The 18,521-nt window shown below is 38.7% G+C and overlaps 2 protein-coding genes across 2 annotated transcripts; both read left to right on the plus strand.

The window, feature by feature from the left end:
- Positions 1 to 1,090: 1,090 nt before the first annotated feature.
- On the plus strand, positions 1,091 to 6,164 carry LOC142390143 (immunoglobulin-like and fibronectin type III domain-containing protein 1). Its single transcript, XM_075475513.1, has 9 exons — positions 1,091 to 1,136; positions 2,171 to 2,230; positions 3,603 to 3,725; positions 3,931 to 4,070; positions 4,176 to 4,275; positions 5,065 to 5,107; positions 5,209 to 5,380; positions 5,543 to 5,750; positions 6,154 to 6,164. The coding sequence occupies exons 1-9, from the start codon at positions 1,091 to 1,093 to the stop codon at positions 6,162 to 6,164; spliced, it is 903 nt and encodes a 300-aa protein (XP_075331628.1).
- A 111-nt stretch (positions 6,165 to 6,275) lies between these two features.
- On the plus strand, positions 6,276 to 17,490 carry LOC142389840 (immunoglobulin-like and fibronectin type III domain-containing protein 1). Its single transcript, XM_075474993.1, has 21 exons — positions 6,276 to 6,538; positions 6,659 to 7,033; positions 7,284 to 7,388; positions 7,545 to 7,691; positions 7,959 to 8,096; positions 9,020 to 9,172; positions 10,349 to 10,501; positions 11,064 to 11,204; positions 11,575 to 11,691; positions 11,997 to 12,121; positions 12,792 to 12,933; positions 13,062 to 13,355; positions 13,686 to 13,982; positions 14,984 to 15,160; positions 15,261 to 15,389; positions 15,533 to 15,841; positions 16,133 to 16,218; positions 16,341 to 16,533; positions 16,612 to 16,908; positions 16,998 to 17,324; positions 17,415 to 17,490. Exons 1-21 carry the CDS (start codon positions 6,286 to 6,288, stop codon positions 17,417 to 17,419), a joined length of 3,963 nt encoding a protein of 1,320 aa, XP_075331108.1. The 5' UTR covers positions 6,276 to 6,285; the 3' UTR covers positions 17,420 to 17,490.
- The last annotated feature ends 1,031 nt before the right edge of the window (positions 17,491 to 18,521 follow it).

Here is an 18,521-nt window from a genome sequence, read left to right on the forward strand (position 1 = left end):
TAACTAAATACCGGGAGTGCGTTGTTCACCAAGTACTGTAGCACAAATTATGGAACTGTTGCATCTTTAGTTAAATCTATATCTGTGATAAAGTCTCCACTAAAATATCACCTGGAAAGTGGTTTAGTCTGATGTATTTTCAACAACACAGACTCCACTGAATGAAAACAGAAATAAAAGGAATCTTTCAGAAAATGTTAATATGTCATACAGGTTACTGTATAGAATTAAGTATAGCATGTAGTTTAGAGAATATTATAGATCTAAGAAAAAGCTGACAGAGGGGCAGGACGAGGGCAAAAAGGTACAATTACAAATCCATGGATCCATTTCAGGAGCATGAATAACTCCATAAATTTATCAATACGCAGTTAGGGCATTAAAATTTCAGAGCCGAGGTTAGGGCTGTAGATTCTAACTGGCACAGACTAGACACAAAAGGATCAATTTATGGGCAGACTAGACCAACAGTCAACTAAGTGGGAAAGAAGTGGGGCGGCGGGCTGACACAGAGCAATGGGGCTCAAAAAGGAATTAATGAATAAAATGAATTTATTTATAAAGGCATTCTAGAAGTTACAGAAGAATGCAAACTTCTTGTAACAAGGTTGAATCATTCCATTTTCATATACGTACACAAGGTAAACATTTTTCTCACTGCATTCACAGCCCATAGGAACATATATCATACTTAAAAGCCTCATACTAAAGGTGTGGGTAAGCATTTAAAATTGGGAGCCCGTAAAGCACCAACACGAGAGATGCAGAGGGCTTTGTAATAATAAAATCTTGCAATTATTTTCCTGCAAAAGCATAATTCATTTACTGTACTCATTACTTTTTGACAGCTTTAGTGCAAACAGTTCTGAGAAAGTATTAGAGCCTACAGCACATGCAGAAAGAAAAAGTCTGAATATATTTGATATCTTTAACAAGAGTCTTCTGAACCAATCTCTGTACTGAAAAAAAGAAAAAATAGATGTGCAAAGTTTACCTTAATGCCAACAGTGGCCTCACTTGTAATTGGCTCTAATGATCATGCTCACCATCTTTTTGCAGGTAACCCTTTTAACATATAACCCGTGCCAAGATGTGGAAAAGAATGAAGAATGCGGGGCAGTCTAACACCAGACCACGTACAGTATTGCAATTCACTGTTGATCTGCATGTCTTTTATTACATTTGAATGAACATCTTACAGACACCTGCTGCAGCAGAGCCAATGAAATAGTGCAAATAAAAAGATATGACACAAACATACACATAAATTAATTTGGTTTCTCCAGAGAAGACAGTTCTTACTACAGGGCTAGAATACTGTTACATTTCACACATGTCAGAGATTCATTGATTCTTTCAAAAGGGAATGAATTTTATCATAAATGACTCAAACATATTCACGATTACTAATACAAAATAAAAAAGGCTCTCCCTAGACTGTATTGTTTTACAAGAGAAAACATAATCCTAAAATGGATCAAATAATTACGAATGTGAACGAATAAGTCGGACAAAAAACAGAAGCAGTCTTTGGCTGTAACCTGTAACCTTGTCCTCCTGCTTGTCACCAAATGGCAGACAGACAAGTCAAAGACCAGCTGCTGATCACAGTGGAGCATTTAAGCAATTAAAATAACATTCATTTTCTTCAGTTGGCAGAGACCAACACGGAGCTTATCTGGAGAGCCAAGATTAGACTTGCACCACATTTCACAGATCATTATTGTGATTGCACCTTTTTTTACACTTCTATTCCCAAATGTTAAAAAAAAAACTTGATGCATTTATAACCTTCCACATGACCAGACAATGACAAAGTTATTCAACCCCACCACATGATACACAGTAAAGTCTTTGCATACTTTCTTCTAATTCGTGAGGACCTCGCTGACGTTGCTGCAACTGAGCAGCTCTGTCCATACTTTCTGCCCCCAGTTCTTCTCCTGGTCCAAATAACATTTCCACAAACCTAAATAACCACTTGGAAAATATATCTTGCAATTTCACAGAGGAAACCGATTCCATCCATTTTCTGTAGAACATGATATTTATATATACCGTATATCTGTTAACCATAAACCACTCGATGCCCTGCAACATTAGTACAGAATTCCCTCACGCATTTCTAGATAATCAAATGTTTTTTTCCTTTTTTTTTTCCCCCACACAGGTTTCTCCATTGTTCACCAGTACATTCAACGTTTTAATGACGTTTCTGGCAGCAAGTCAGGTAAAATTAGAACTACTCTATTTTCCGGTAGATAAAACTTGAGTGTTTTTAGATGTCTGAATCAATGTCTATGCTGACACGCAGCATTCATAATGAACAAAGGAATTATTGTTCAATAATACTTATAGTTCTATTAAATGCACCTTGTGAACTGACCTGCTTTTGTGTTTACATCTTGTCAAAGAAGCGACATGACCAGGGGGCAGTTCTGCTACTTTGGACCTTATAATAATCACTAATCTGGGGATCAACTTTGGTCTTCTTCAACTCCTGTGTGATTCTCTATCTTTCTACATTTAAAGCCTGATAAGACAGTACTTAGCAGCTGAACAATGCATTGTTTAAAGCAACGCTAGTGAAGTTTGTGAACTATTAAACAATATGCTTCTCACTTCCTTTGAAGTAAATCAAGCCTTTGATATGAAAACTGCACTAGAGCGCCAGTGGGCAGAAATACGGCAGTTCTCTGGTTTCCAGTCCTGCACCAAATCGTTTTACCTTACAGTCACTCGGCAGTTTTGTGGGTTTTTGATGGCACTTTTGAGGCCTCTTAAACATGATAACTTATTCATATGTATGGATGTAAAATGTGCTGCGCTCACATGGAGATTTGTTTTTATGGCAGTGGTGTTACATCCCACAACTATGAGGGGAACCAAAGAGCAAAAAGAAAAAAAAAAATCTGCCAAATTCTCTCATATTACTTTAAGAGGAGACATATTGTGCAAAATCCACTTTTTAACAGTAGTGGTGCCTGAAGATCGAAAACATATGATTTTATACATCTCTTTGGTCACTGGTGTTTGCAGTCTTCTTTGACAGGGTACATTTTTGCTGCCAGTGACAAATGGATGTTTGGAAATAGACTTGCAGTGATTACACACTCAAATTGAATTCTAAAGGAAACATTAGATATCCCAGATGTACATGAGTGATATTGCCCCTTGCAATGACAGGATTTTCTTTCTTTTTTTTAACTTTTACCAGAAATCCATTATTGGAGCTCTTCGTGTTGCTATTTTCAAATATCTGTCATCTTAAACCATGAAATGATTGTCTCATTATTTCATATTAATATGTAATCTGCTGGAACAAGTGGTATAATGGAATGTAGCTGGCAGGAATATCATAGGCTTGCATGGTTACCCTTTTCGCTATGATGTCAATTTGTGTATACTCAATACACAAAGCATCACTGGGAACATATTCAACATTCCTGACATCTGCTGGTAGCAAATGAGAAAACTGTTTTTTTTTTTGTAACAGAGCACAAAGCTGCTCTGCTCTGAACATCCATTATAGTACAAATCCTAGAGTGCTGGGTTGATTTTTGGTTGTTAACTAAAGCTTCCATTTTTCCTGACTTTATTAGCTGCTGTCAAGAGAAGATCTAAGACCCCTGGGGTGATGATCACACAGTATGAAGTAAACTTGCCAGAGGGTAAAACCACCCCAGATTTCCAATGTAAACCAGCGCCGGTAACCATCAAGGAAGGTGGGTCTCTTTATCAAAAGAAGCACAGATCTGATGCTTTTATGAGTCTGCGTAGTTACAGCAATGTCAAGTGTCAAACTAAACAAGTATCAATTATGGACCATTTAGCACTCAACAACATCGTTCCATTTATCCTTCCTCAAAGTCAAACAGAGCTCAGATGGTAGGACCTGAAAAAAACTCAATTCGTTCACCTATTTTTTAGGACAAATAGCTGTTTTCAAGGCTGTTGTGACAGGAGATCCAAAACCAGATGTGTCATGGCGAAGAACTAAAGGAATTATTTCAGACAAGGAAAAATTTCAAAGAAAGTACGATGACTCAACGGGGGAACACACATTAGAGGTAAATGACTAAATTCCAAATATCCTTTGAGTAGTGACTAACGTCTCATACCTTTTCGTCACAAAGCAAAGACATGGTGAGACATGTTCTATTTGTCGTTTCCAGATTCACAGAGTGACCCCAGCGGAGACTGATACATACAAATGTTATGCTGTGAACGAATATGGCAAAGCTGTCTTCACGACGACATTAAATGTGATTGATGGTAAGACTTATTCATGCAATACATTTCTGAACATAAGTATTCATACAACATCCCCATATCTGCTGTCCTGTAAGCCTTATTTTACCGGATGATGCAGCTCAACTCGACTTTATTCAGTTTTTGAGGGACTTTTCTCTGCTGCAGAGAATACCCTCAAAAGGAGGGAGACGGTCCACATATCCAAAAACCTTCCACTTGTATGTACATAGAGTGGGGTTTGCATTGTTGAAGCAATAGCCTCAGCACCCTAAGGATAGGTGTTAGACATGTTTTGGAATAAAGCTAAAAGCTGTATACTTCATCTCTCAGCTGTAGGTTCAGCTAAATAAATGAATAAAAATAAGAATAAAAAAGATAAGTGAACACATTTTTAAAAAGTCCTAAATCTATACTTTCTACTCTGTTTACTTCTCGTCTTCAGAAAAATAAGTCATGCCCATCGATTTTTCATGTTGCCCACAGACTAATCTGTGGCCAAATATTGGAGTGATTTACTCTGATCTTCAGTCTCGCTGGTGTTCGGCCCTATGCTCAGTTTACTTGGAACATAAACCGAGGTGGTACTGCAACAAGAACCAATTACCTGCACTATCTTTAAGAATAAACTCAAAAGTCAAGCCATTCAGTGGCATTACAAAGACACTTTAATTCCACAGTAACTGTAAATAAATTAATACAAGTGCCTGATTCTGTTAATCTGACTATCAAAAAAGGGATTTCAAATGAGCAGTTTAGATTAAGATTGTTGCAAAAAAAAAAAAAAGCTTTATCTAAATGTTCTGTTTTCAGCTTTGACAAATCCTGCAGATTTCAGAAAATTGCTGAAGAAAAGGTACCGAGACACTGCACCAGACATTATTGCATGAGAGATTGCATTTTATAAATGATCCCTTTAACAGAGACATGACATTTAATGTTTGCCCAATTTTTTAGTAAAGCAGAAAAAGCAGATGGAGAAAATGATGTAAAGTTCTGGGATACAATGCTGAAAGCTGACAGGAGAGACTACGAGCGCATCTGTTCTGAGTATGATGTTGCAGACTTTCGCTTGGTTCTCAAGAAGCTTGAAGAGAAAAAGAAAGAAAGAAGGCAAAATATGCCCATGGTATGGAAACTCAGAGATACATTTCCCTCTGCTAAGTCATTAATGTAGTTCTTCATAAACAATTCCCATGTAGAGGATTATTTTTAATAAAAGACAACTAGCATTAATTAGGCATGATAACCCATATTTATTCTGTATGTTTTAACTCTTCTGTGCACCTAGCAGGATGGTGTAATTCCGTATGATGATGATGCAACAGAAAAACATGGTATTAAGAGTGTTGGGAGGACAAAGGATAGCATCACTGTTGATGACCTTCAGCAAAACGATGCAGGCCTGTGTCATGGAGATGTTGAGGGGGTCAACCTCCGCAACAGACAGCTAAATGGAACACCTGCTGAAGAGGACCTACTGTTTACAGAATTCAAACGTAAGTTCAAAGAAGAAACTCTCATGGGATTATTTTCATCATATTTACATGCAGTGCCATATTAATGCCATCTCTCATTTCTGAGCCACAAGTGAACCCTTGTGCAACAGCTAATATGTTGCTTGGGAGATGGATTATGTATTGTCGAGGTACTGCGTCTTAAAATGGCTCTATCTCACCAACAGTTTTACATACGATGGAAATATTGTAAGTGAAACTGAAAATCAGCACTGTAACAGTGTTTTTTTTATGTCAACTTGACGAACGAAACGTGTAATTCAAGTTTGGATGATGAAGCTAAACCTGCTGTCTCAACTTAAAGGAAATAAAATACAGTAATTCCTCTGTCCACGTAACCTCCCATGACGTTGCTCATTTCTTATCTCACTTAATGTAAAAGCAGGCCATGGATGAATGGTGATACATGTAATTAAAAAATGCAAAATTTAAAAAAAATGTAATTAAAAAAAAAAAAATCTACAAAAACAAATTTAAATTGCAACTTTTGTTTCCAGTTTCCAATGTGGACTTCGTTATGAAAATTCAGGAAATTGCGGTTCAAGAAAGAGACAATGCCCTCTTTGAGTGTGTTCTCACACACCCACTACCAAAGATCACATGGATGAGAAAAGGCGCGGTCCTAGAAGATGGAGAAAAATACTGCATAACCATGTCAGACCACAAACTGATTCACAGGCTGCTGATCAAGGACTGCAGTAAGCAGGACAGAGCCATTTATTCAGCTGTGGCTGGCATTACATCCTGCAGTGCCTGGCTGGTAGTGGAAGGTAAAATCTTATAATACAATGTCACAATAACACTCTGTTAACTTGTACTGATGTAAACTTAATAACCCATGGTCACGAGTGACTTTTTACCAAATAAATTAATGTCTACTTATGTTTAAGGTGAGAGCAACTCTGTCTCTGGTGGTAAGAAGACACTTTGTAAAACTACACTGACTGATGGACCAAAGACTGACCTCGAAAAAGTGGCCAAAGAGCAGCAAATAAAAAGCCAAAAGGAAATGGAGAGTATTTTAGCAGCGGTGAAGGCAAAACATGCAGCAGGACAACTGAGACAAGAAAAAAGAATTGCAACTGGCGGAGAAGATCAGAGTGGCACTGATAAAACAGCTAACACGAAAAGCAAAAACTCAAAAGGAGATGGCAAAGTATTGAAATTAGATCATTTCAGGTGTGTAACAGAAGCAGGAGAGCAACTGAGAGCAGCTGACCCCAAGAAACAGACCCAAGCTCGAGTGCATTTTGACAAGGAAACAGGTGAAGTGTATATTTACCTTACAACCAGCAGCACTACAGTGACAGCATAGCCGGCATTTAACGTTGGGCTTATTATCAAAACACAGAGACTTTAGTTCAATGGTTCTTGGGTGAACCAGAAAGTCCAAACCGAACAAATCATATTTTATTAAAACAGTGTCCTCCAACAACAGATATATAATGTAATTTAAAAAATTTGATCTTTCACCTTTAATTATCACTGACGTATGTTTTTATCTCCATACTTCAGATGCAAATGAAGGAGAACCTTTTGAGGAGAATGAGGACTTCACTGGACTTGGGATTAACTCAAAATACATAAAGCAGGGTCACAAGTTGGAGCATGTGGTGACTGGTAAGAAACAAGATGTATAATATTGTGGTGCTCTATTTGAAAATTGGTCCCTTTCTTTGAGACCGGCACTTTCTAAAAACGTGTTTCTGATAATCTAACATCCAAAGTGATGCAACAGAAAAATTATTGTTTTGATCGTGCGTTGTGTCCGCCCAGAGTCCGGTGATCAAGATGTTGATCGAGACCAGCATGGAATGTTAACCATTTGTCAACATGAAATGACTGAATCCAGTGCAAACTTCAGAGAGCCTATCGGAGATCAAAAGAAAACAAAGAAGGACCAATGGAACGATCATGACCCTGGTAAAAAACATTCTGACTGCTTCACTAAAATGCACTGCATTTGCCCGTCTGAATGAGGAATATGTGAATCAGGAACATGACGTTATGGGCAAAAGACAGTATTTATGCTGTAATCCTGTTTTTAAGCAGTTGTAGCACTTTATTGTATAAAATTGTGAACTATGAATGGAAATCAGTGAGGCTACTTTCTAATCAAACACGTGTTGAATGTGTGTTCAGAACTTGTTTAAAATCCACTGTGTAAAGCTGTTGGTATTGTTCAATTAGGCTCCAACACAGACCTAAATGAACAAGCAAGTGAAAATAAACCAAGTGACGTTGATGCAGATGAGGAGTCTGCAGGCCAAAGAAAGAACGGAGGAAGTTCAAAGCAAAACAAAAAGCCAAAAGATGATGCAGCCAATGGTAAGAGGCCACAAAGGGTGCATTACTATGTAGTGTAGTGTGGAATGGATTAATAACCAGACAACTCTTTAAGGATGTTCTGCTGCATGAAGCAATTCATATTGTTTTATCATTTGTTCTTTTATGAGTGGAAGGTTAAAGGTAGGGTAGGAGATCCTGGATTTTGAGTCCAGCGAAGCTGCATTTTGAAAATACACAGGTAAAAAGTCCCAACCCTTTTCTTCACTTTCCCCCCAAAGGCACGCCTCTAGAGTACATGAACGCGCACGAGCACGAAGGTGCACGAGCGCTGTTCTGACAGCAAGCATCGATCGTTGCCGTATTTAGTATTTAGTATATGCTAACTATACATTTAATAATGCTAGGTGCTAGCCAAGCTGGCTCTAGTTTAGCTTCCTGCCAAGCTTCTGGACGTGTAATTCGTTCACGGAGCAGGGTACACGCACAGAGGGAAGGAGGGGGAGGGAGGAGCAGATTGCAATTTGATAGACGCATCAGAATCCAATCATCGTTAAAAGTCCGTTCAGTATGATTGGATAGTGTTTTTCCTAGATTGTACGTTCTAGAGGCCACTAAAACTTTTCATATTTGTGTCAAAACTTTTAATTAATTGGTTGCAATGGGGGTGTGAAGAGTATTTCAAGCAATATGTAAAAAAATGTTCCAGAAAAAGATCCCCTACCCCACCTTTAAGTATGTTGATGAATAGTAATAGGTTTAGTCTTATGGTCAGCATTGTATGTTTTCAAGTAAGTAAACATTATGTCGGTGTCCCTTAAGTTAACTAGCGCTATAAAGTATATGCTATTTTGAAAATGGTCCACTTAGTTGTGAATGACAATTCTGTTTCTTCTAATCTACCATCCAAAGTTGTGCTGTTGTAGAACATTTGGTGTTTTGAGCATGCGTTTGTGTCTACCCAGAGTTTCGTGGTGAACGTGTGGATGTAGACGCGCAACAAATGTTACCCATGCGTCAATTTGAAATGGCTGAACCCAGTGCCAATGAAAACTTAAAAGCAGCAGGCAAAAACGAAATGAAAAAGAAGAAGGTCCAAAGGAAAGAACATGTATCTGGTAAGAAAGAAACACGCCGACTACATAGATTAGACATATCACATCTGCCCTGCAAAATTAGGCATGTCAGACATGTGACTAGGGTTGTCATAATGCTAGAATTTCAAACTCAATGCTGATACCAAGGAAAATAACTGACACTTTATATAGTGTTCGATACTGTGTACAGAATAATTACAAATTAAGGTGGTATTAAGGAGGAGTTGCATGTTAACATATTTAATCGACACATGAGACACTTGCAGTTAGCTGTACACATCATTTCTGAGAGTCCCTTTTTTCGGCTCTTTCCTCACAGTGTGGTTGGATGTACTGAATTTAGCTGTAATTTCAGTTTCATCTGCAGACAGATAAGTTTATTACGACCTTTAATCCCCAAAACGTTAGGCCACAGGGTTGGCAGTACCTGAAATACAAAGCTTTACTTTCTTTGCAGTATTTTTAACAGTGTAAACGGCTTGACCATGTTATGTCAGAAGAGCATATTTGCACAGTTTCATTATACCTCAACCGTGTTGCTATGAGGACAGTGAGACGAGCTCTCAAACCGCATTGTTCTCACTCCTTCCTGGTGTTGATGCTTGGTGATTAGCACACAATTCCAAGTCACACAGCTGAACCTTTCTGTTGCTCCGTCTCCAAAAGTGGCAACAAAATGCGACAAAGTGCTCGAGTCTGGACCTCTTACAGCATCAAAAACAGCGTTAAGTTACTTTTATGTTGCAACAGCATTGAGCTGTGACCTTAGTGTTAAGCTGCAGGGAGGGGAGAGCCAGTGTAGCTAACCCAAGCCAATGGAAAGGAAGACAACTGTAATTAGTGCTGTATTCTTGTTTTTTGTGCAGTTTTAGCACTTTAGTGTATGAACTTGTGAACCCACAAATGGAATAGCATAGTTTTGTTTTGTTTTTTTTTACTTCAGATTTGTGAAATGAAACAGGACAGATTTTCTTGTATCAAATCAAGTCTAATTAACAAGGTTCCAATTTAATTTGTGCTGCCATGTCTCTTAATTTAATAAGGACGACAAAGATATAACTATCGTAAATATTATTTTGGAACTGGTCAGTTCATTGTGACTGACAACTCTGTCTCAAAACTGTTTCTGCTAATCCAACATCCAAAAGTACGTGTTATGAAACATTTGTTATTCAATCCTGTGTCGTGTCTGTCCAGAATCCAGTGATGAACTTGTGGATGCAGACCAGCATCAAATGTTACCCGTGAGTCAACACAAAATGGCTGAACCCAGTGGAAATGGAAACTTTAAATCAACAGTCAGAAATGACGGGACATCAAAGACGGTCCAATGGAAAGAACACGCATCTGGTAAGAAAGAAACATGCTGACGACAAAGATGAGACTACATCTCTGCCTGTCAAGATTAACACCAGTTGACTTATATACATGAGATGAGGCAAATCTATTACGTGACATACTAGAGAAAGCAGGAACTGTATTTATAGCTGCATTCTTGTTTGTGTGCAATTATAGCACTTTATTGGAGTGTAATTTAAAAGTTAAATTAACTTGTGAAAAAGCAAAAAGGCATGAAAATGGGCAGCTGCACATGGCAATGTAAAAAAAACACAGCAAACATTTGCACAGCTGTGCAGAACTAATGTAGATAAGGAAACAAATAACAGCAGGGGAAACATGCAAATTAAAAGTTCATTTTATCTGTCAGAACTGAATGATTCAAGTTAGCTTGATTTGAACAGCAAACATTCTTTTTTTTTTTTTTAAACTTATAGTGTAAACTCAGTGATCTGTCTCCTAGATGATGAAAACAACAAGTGAGATGTTTAAGAACTGTATAAAAACAGCAATCGAACAGTGTTGAGAACATTTTGAAACCCATCGTGTAAAGCCGTTTGTGTTGTTTAATTAGGCTCCAACACAGATCCAAAGGAACAAGCAAGTAACAATGAACCAAGTGACGCTGATAAAGACGATGAGTCATCGGGCCAAAGAAAGCACCGAGGAAGTTCAAAGCAAAGCAAAAAGCCAAAAGGAGACGGAGAAGCCAATGGTAGGCCACAAAAAAATGCATGACTATGTAGTGTTGTTGTGTGGATTAATGGCCACACGTGTCATTGAGGATATTCTGCTCCAAGAACTTATTCATATTGTTCTACAACTGGTTCTTTTATGAAAGTTTAAGCATACACTCATGATTTTCTGAAACATGCTTGTCAATAGTAGGCTAATGTGTTTGGTTTTATGTACCAAATTGTGTGTTTTCAAGTATATAAACAACCTGTGTAAACTGTGTTTTAGTTTGATAAGCCTCACAAAAGGTATAACTTGTTTTGTATTCAGGCTGAAATATTCTTTTTAACTTTTGAAATGAATTGTCATCCCAGCGCGAGTAAAGTGCTGCATATTTTGATTTTAAAAAGATGAAAGTATGTTTCCCGAAGACTACTGTAAGTGTGACGAGACCGCGGACGTCAATGACTCTTCTACACATACGAGACGCAAAAGACAAAGCCCTCTGACAGAGGATTTATCGACTCGTGAGTAATAAACTACCCACTCTATGAGAACCAAATTACTGGCAAGGACTGCAAATGCATCAACACTTGTTTGTGAAAATTGTTATTAACAAATTGGCTGTAGATCAAAGGAGTACGACCATGCCCAATAGATCTGTTTCTCACTAAAGATTGAATACATTTTCGGTTACTACACCACTAAATGCATATTCACTGTACACAGTTTAAAAAAATAAAAAATAAAAAAATACTTAAGTAACCAATCACAACAGATTTATTAGGATGTGTGATTTTGAAATGTGTCAAATATCGGTGACTGTTCTTAGATGCAGCGGTTCAGTTCATCTGGGGTTTGTCTGATGTTGATGCCATCATCAATGAGACTGCTGAGTTAACATGTAAGCTCAGTAGTGAAGACTGTGAAGGAGCCTGGTTCCGAGATGGCAAAAAGGTTAGTCATAAAGGTCAAGCGTATTTCCTAGTGTGCTGTGGAGTCCAAGCACGTTACCGTGACTTAGAGGAGAATATTGTTGGGGTGTGCGATGTACTGTAACTTTCATCAGAGAGTGTGTGCCGTGCTCTATGTGAACAACGTGCAATTTGTTGTGACTGCGCCGACTGGTCCACTAAACATGGTGTGGATAGAACATGGTACCTCATACTGACACTACAGCATGAACATGTACGTTTCCACAGGGGCCAAAGTTGCATGTCTGCCACGAAGACACTAAACACACAAGGGCGCATTCACTCTTGTACTGCAGCAATATCAATTCCATTGGGTAATTAGAGTTATATAATTAAAGTAATATTCCATTTGATTTGAATAGAATATCTAACTGAATCAAACAGGTGAGATGTGACACTGTCCCCACACGTTCTATCTAATAGCATTACAATGTCACTCTTGGCTATCCTAAAATTCCCTCAACATCTCCCACCAAGTTTTCGTCAGTATGCATTCGGCTCTAATTAACAACAAATAATCTGGTCTCATGTGGAACAACACAACTGACGATAAAAACCCTCTGGGCTCTATAGCATTTCTGATCTGAATATTCTTTTTTCTATAGTAGGGCTTATTTTGTTAATTTTCATGCGTTTGGTCAATTTCCCATTAGATATCCCCAGATGATCCTTTCACCATTACTAAAGATGGACCAATTCATAAATTAGTAATAATAAAGTGCAATGAACACCACTCCGGGAAATACCGATTTGAGGCAGATGGTCGTAAAACGGCAGCGATGATCAATGTCAAAGGTATGAGAACTTTTACACTTAGAGGAACATTTACAGTGACATTAGGAAAATTATCAGCACCAAATCAGGTTGCAGCTCTTCAGCACTGAAATGATCCCAACTGTGCCCCCCCCCTTTTTTTTTTAAAGATCCACCCAGATTTGACACCGAAGACCTGAATGCTTTCACTCAGCCTTTGACTGTTAGAGTGGGACACAACGCCATTTTCAAACTGCCTTTTGTTGGACACACACCTATAAAGATTCAGTGGTACAGAGAAGGAGAAGAGCTCCAAGTTGACAACATTACAAAGATAGAGAAATCTGCGGGTCACAGCTGCTTGCTGCTGAGCAGATGCCAGAGGAAGGACACTGGAGAGATCAGGATCAAGCTCAAGAATGAACACGGCTTCATTGAGGCAGTCTCACAGCTCATTGTTCTTGGTGAGTAAATCACGAACAATGCAAAACTTGAAAGAGAAGGGTTTTTTTTTCTACCACTAATGTCTTTTCTCAGTCAGGGTGCCTTTTTGCAATGTATCATCTGTACTTGTACACATTTGCGCACATGTTTTCAAGATGCAGCTCCCAAATTAATGTAATACTATTTGAAGCTAAATCAAAATTAGAGGTAACAATGCCTCTGTATTTCAGAACTTGAACAAACGTAAGCTAAAACCTTAACTATGATTATTTCTTTTGTTAATATATCGTTTTAACTCTTCACATGTAAGCAGTCAAGATACTTTTATGGAGCATTTCTATACGTTTCAGACAAACCAACTTCCCCCCAGGGTCCTGCAGAGGTAACTGAGAGCTCAGCTGCATGTATTCAATTCAAGTGGCGGCCTCCAAAGGATGACGGTGGCTCGCCAGTGATAAACTACACACTGGAGCGCCAGCAAGTGGGACGAAACACGTGGAAAAAAATTGGAGAAATGCCACGGGTGCCCAGCTTCCGCGACACAGACGTGGACCGTGGACGGAAATACTGTTACCGCATCCGAGCAGTGACATCAGAGGGCACAAGCGAAGTGATGGAGACTGATGAAATGCAAGCCGGCAGATATGGTGAGAAAATACAATAACAATGCAATTGGAATTTTGTCAAATTCACCCATCTATGATTTAACAATAGGCAACAACAAAAAAATAGATATTTTTGTGCTTAAAACTATAACTAAACTACTATTTCTCACAATACAATGTGACAAACCTAATGGGAATATTTTCAATAAATCTATATGAAAACAAAAACACCACAACGTCTGTCTAGGGCTAAATGAAGAACAAAATATAGTAGTTACCAACTTATACAGTTGAATGAGGCAATCTATTTCCCTCTCCCGCCAGGTGGCCAGTAGATAGACATGTTCGAGAATGAAAGCCTAATGAGGCCATCACAGCCAATGGAAAATACATTAAAAGATACCCAGCACAGCTGCCAACAAAACACCAGCATATCACAAGCCTGCTTAATGTAGAGGAATATGTACACTTACTGTTGTACGACTGCTTGAAAACGACCCCAAAAAGTCCTCACCACGCTCCTGATCCAAGTACTCCTGTTAGATCAAGCAGGCACATTAACCGTTTGTCCCATGTGAGGCAGAGAAATAAAGACCACTCTGATGGTCTGACTGTTCCTCTCTATGGCCTGCCACCACTATAACACTGAGTGTTATAGTTTGAGTGGACAAGCAATAAGAAATTTTACAAGGTATATGTCTTCGCAGCAGGGAAAGCACGGGTGTTTCAAATCACATTAATTAACTCAGTTTGCCAGCGAGCCAAAATGTTTTTTCGAATTTACAATAAAATGAAAAAGTCGTCCGTTCTTGTTCATTTGTGTTGATTTAATGTAATCACAAGGACTCTGAAATGTATGTGTCTATTTAATCGAATTTAACACAAAACACAGCGCTGCTTTCTGACGATGATGATGATGATGTTCTGATGTACGTTTATAACATCACCAGAATTAAACTGACTTTCTCAACTGAAGACGAGTTCAGCATATCTGAATTACAACATGAACCAGAGCAGCCTATTCAGTTTTTTGCATTCTTCAGTGTTACCAGGTCCTCCAACACCTCCAAAGGTGGTCAGTGCCTTCAGTGACTGCATAAACCTTTCATGGGCTTCCCCAAGTAAAACAGGAGGCTCACGTATCCTGGGCTATGTTTTGGAGAAACGTAAGAAGGGAAGTAACCTCTGGACTGTTGTCAATGCTGACGAGCCAATTAAAGGTATTTCTACTTAGTTTACAGAAGCTGAGACTGATAACTCTAATGCCTATTTAATTGATGTTTTTTTTGTTTTTTGTTTGTCTATCTTAATTACCTTTAGAGAAGAAATATGCAGTGAGGGACGTTGTGGAAAGTGTGGAATATGAGTTCAGGGTTTCTGCCATAAACCTCTCAGGAGCCGGGGAATATAGCAACGCCTCAGAGTTTGTTCTCGCACGGGATCCTAAGAGTAAGTATTTCATCTATCTTTCATGCAATGATTGACAAAAGACTGGCAAAATGCATTCATTTGCACATGTTAATCAATAATCGTATGCAGGGCGTACTGATAAAAACTATACATTTTGTATATGAACAATTGTAAAACTCCAGAGCCTCCGGGGAAAGTTATAGGCCTGAAGGTGACTGAAACGTCTTACACCAACATGGTCCTGACTTGGATTAAACCTGAGGTGATACCAGACATACAGGATGAAGCTAAAGGATATTTCGTTGAGATCCGGTGGGCAGATTGCATTGGATGGTCCCGCTGTAATAGCACCCCCATTTACACGACAGCCTTTAATGCCAAAGGTCTTAAGTCCATGGACATGTACTGGGTGAGAGTGATTGCTACAAATGATGGAGGAGAAAGTGCACCGGAGGAACTGCCCAACTACGTCCTCGCAATGCCCTTACCTGGTATGTCAACAACTCGTAGAGCTTGAAGTTTCTGCCAGTTATTATTATCATTTCAAAGAAAGGGACAATTGCGGGAATAAGATTAATTGCTCAAAATCCATTTTGGCTTGTTATGTCCCAGTGTCACCAGTTAACATGTAATAGGCACCTCCTTCCATGGTTGTAGATAGGAAGGCTGTTGTTTCCACACGACTCTTAGAAGTTCCCAAAGCATTTTTAATCAGTACTAATTCGGTCCTGAATTTAAATATAAACCAAATTATACTTTATTCATTTTGTTTGTGTATTTAGTCAGGCCAAAGTTTACAAACAACAAGATGAAGAGTTTTATGGTGGTGAGGGCGGGAAACTCTGTCAGGATCACAGTAAACTTTGAGGTGAGATCCGTGCTTTATAATTGGAATTGATTACAGAGGCAAGCCGTGGACTCATTAAATTTCTTACTGTTGCTTATAACAATTTCTTATGTTTGCTTGGTCTGTTCATTCTTTCTATGCAGGCCTCCCCACGGACAGAAATAATGTGGTTTAAGGACAAAGTGCCAATCGCAAAGCGTGTTACAATCAGTAACTCTGATGAATCATCCCAGCTTCTGATTCCCAGCTCTGAGCACTCAGATTCAGGCATCTACTCCATTTTAGTGAAAAATCTTGCAGGACAGGAAACATTCAGTACGGAGGTTAGGGTTACAGGTAAAAATAAAACTTTTTGCTATATTCATTTACATTTTCTTTCAATGGACATAGTGAAATTGTAAAATAAATGTACAGACGATCCGAAGCCTCCTGGACCAGTAGAGCTGGAGGAAAACGTCCCTGGCACAGTAACAGTGATCTGGGTACCTTCTCCTGATGAAAAACGGGATGACCGTCTCTACTACTCAGTGTCCAAACTGGACTCCACCAGGCACACATGGACCACTGTGGCTGACAAACTTTTCAACAACAGGTTCACAGTTTGCAATACGATGCATGGGAGGGAATATCATTTCCGAGTGTATGCCAAAAATGATATTGGCATTTCAGAACCCTCGGAGTCACCAAGATGGGGGATGGAAAAGAAGAAAGGTGTGTTTGTGAACATTAGAAAATGTCAAAATTCCAATTAGTCTATTTTCCATGATAAATAAACTAATACGACATGTCATCTCTTGCAGAAAAAATTGTGGCAAGTGAACCGACAAGCAAACACTGTGATTTACAATGTGCTCCATCCTTCATCGTACCTTTGAAGCTTCACACTGCCACCAAAGGATATGAATGCCACATGAGCTGTGCAGTGAAGGGAAACCCCACACCCCGGATCACATGGTATCGGAATTGCCTCAGTCTAAACACTGATACCAACTATTACATCTCTAATACTTTCGGAGTTTGCTCAATGCGAATCCTCTGTGTGGGTCCCAAAGACGTGGGAGAGTACACCGTCATTGCGGAGAACAGTTTAGGACGAGCTGAATGCTCCACTGTGCTCAGTGTCAGAGGTGAGAGGAAAACGTGGCCGCCTTTACATTTAAAAGCAGCGGAAAGTGAGAGTTATCGATGCTAAATGCTTTTCTTTGTTTCCCGTACAGAGTGACGAAATGGAGAACATCTGTGCTTAAAGATGAGCTCTCCAGTACCTGATGATCGCTGCATGTGCTACTCCGCTACTCTACTGTATATTGGACTGCTGCTTACATGGCAATAACTCAGTTTTGCTATTAAAACGTTGCATTCCCGTAGGCCTTTAATTTGAAAATTGTTACATTCTGTCCAATTTTTCCAATCATAAAATTGCTATGATTTCATGTAATGTCTTTCCAGTTGATCGTTGTAAGAGTAGGGTTGCACAGAAACTTCCAAAACTGTGTTTTAAAATAGATAATACCTTAACTGATAGGATTTATATAGGCTGTTTCTGTCTTTTTTTTTGCCTATTTGCCTACTAGGATCTTGTTCTAACTCATCATCCCAATAATATGAGTTTAATACAGGAACATATTAGCAAGTAATGAATAATAAATATGATATGTTTCAGTGAAGATGTATTCAGATCATCTACTCCAGTCAAAGTAGATATACTGCATTGGAAAAACCAGTTCTGCATGAAAATACCCTGCTTACAAGTAAATACTAAGAGAGCAAGTACATCCTCTTTATATTGTAGTGGTGTTACACAGGACTTAATAAAAAATATTGCCCATCCTAGATAAAGTCAATTGGAGAAACAGTGATTGGAAAACTATGTATATCATGTGATTTAGGAGGTTTTAAAACAGCCTTTAATGGCAGTGACATGAAGAAAATCCTTTCTGTATGATTTTAATCAATGTCTCACATTGTTGTGGAGGACTTTTGACTCGCTGTTCTTTATAATACTGCTTCACATCATTGAGGTTTGAAGGCATTTATTCCTGCACAGCCCCTTTAGGGTTAACCACAGCATTTTAGTTGACTTGAGGTGACTGTTTTTGGGTATCGTCTGCTTCTGAAGAGTGCAGACGTGTCTCTGCTTCCTCCTGCTGCTTATTGTTTTATTTGCTTTTAAATCATTTTATTTCTTTCCACAAGTCTTGCATATAATTTTATTCTTTTTCTTTTAAGTGAACCAAGACTTTTTTTAATCATTTTTATCAGAAAGTCATCTGGAAACTGTCGTGTGGAAATTCCGTTGCAGCTTCCTGCTTTTGGAGGAGCTC

The sequence above is a fragment of the Odontesthes bonariensis genome, chromosome 10 (genome assembly GCF_027942865.1).
Source record: "Odontesthes bonariensis isolate fOdoBon6 chromosome 10, fOdoBon6.hap1, whole genome shotgun sequence".
In the NCBI taxonomy this organism is placed as follows: Eukaryota; Metazoa; Chordata; class Actinopteri; order Atheriniformes; family Atherinopsidae; genus Odontesthes; species Odontesthes bonariensis.

Bases quoted from the DNA above. Each gene is read 5' to 3' on its own strand.
- LOC142390143 (XM_075475513.1), top strand. From the start codon at position 1,091: ATGTGGAAAAGAATGAAGAATGCGGGGCAGTCTAACACCAGACCAC. The intron at 4,071-4,175 runs GTAAATGACTAA...TGTCGTTTCCAG, and splicing joins CGGGGGAACACACATTAGAG to ATTCACAGAGTGACCCCAGC. The intron at 5,108-5,208 runs GTACCGAGACAC...CCAATTTTTTAG, and splicing joins AGAAAATTGCTGAAGAAAAG to TAAAGCAGAAAAAGCAGATG.
- LOC142389840 (XM_075474993.1), top strand. From the start codon at position 6,286: ATGAAAATTCAGGAAATTGCGGTTCAAGAAAGAGACAATGCCCTCTTT. The intron at 10,502-11,063 runs GTAAGAAAGAAA...TTGTTTAATTAG, and splicing joins ATGGAAAGAACACGCATCTG to GCTCCAACACAGATCCAAAG. The intron at 15,390-15,532 runs GTAAGTATTTCA...GTAAAACTCCAG, and splicing joins TCTCGCACGGGATCCTAAGA to AGCCTCCGGGGAAAGTTATA.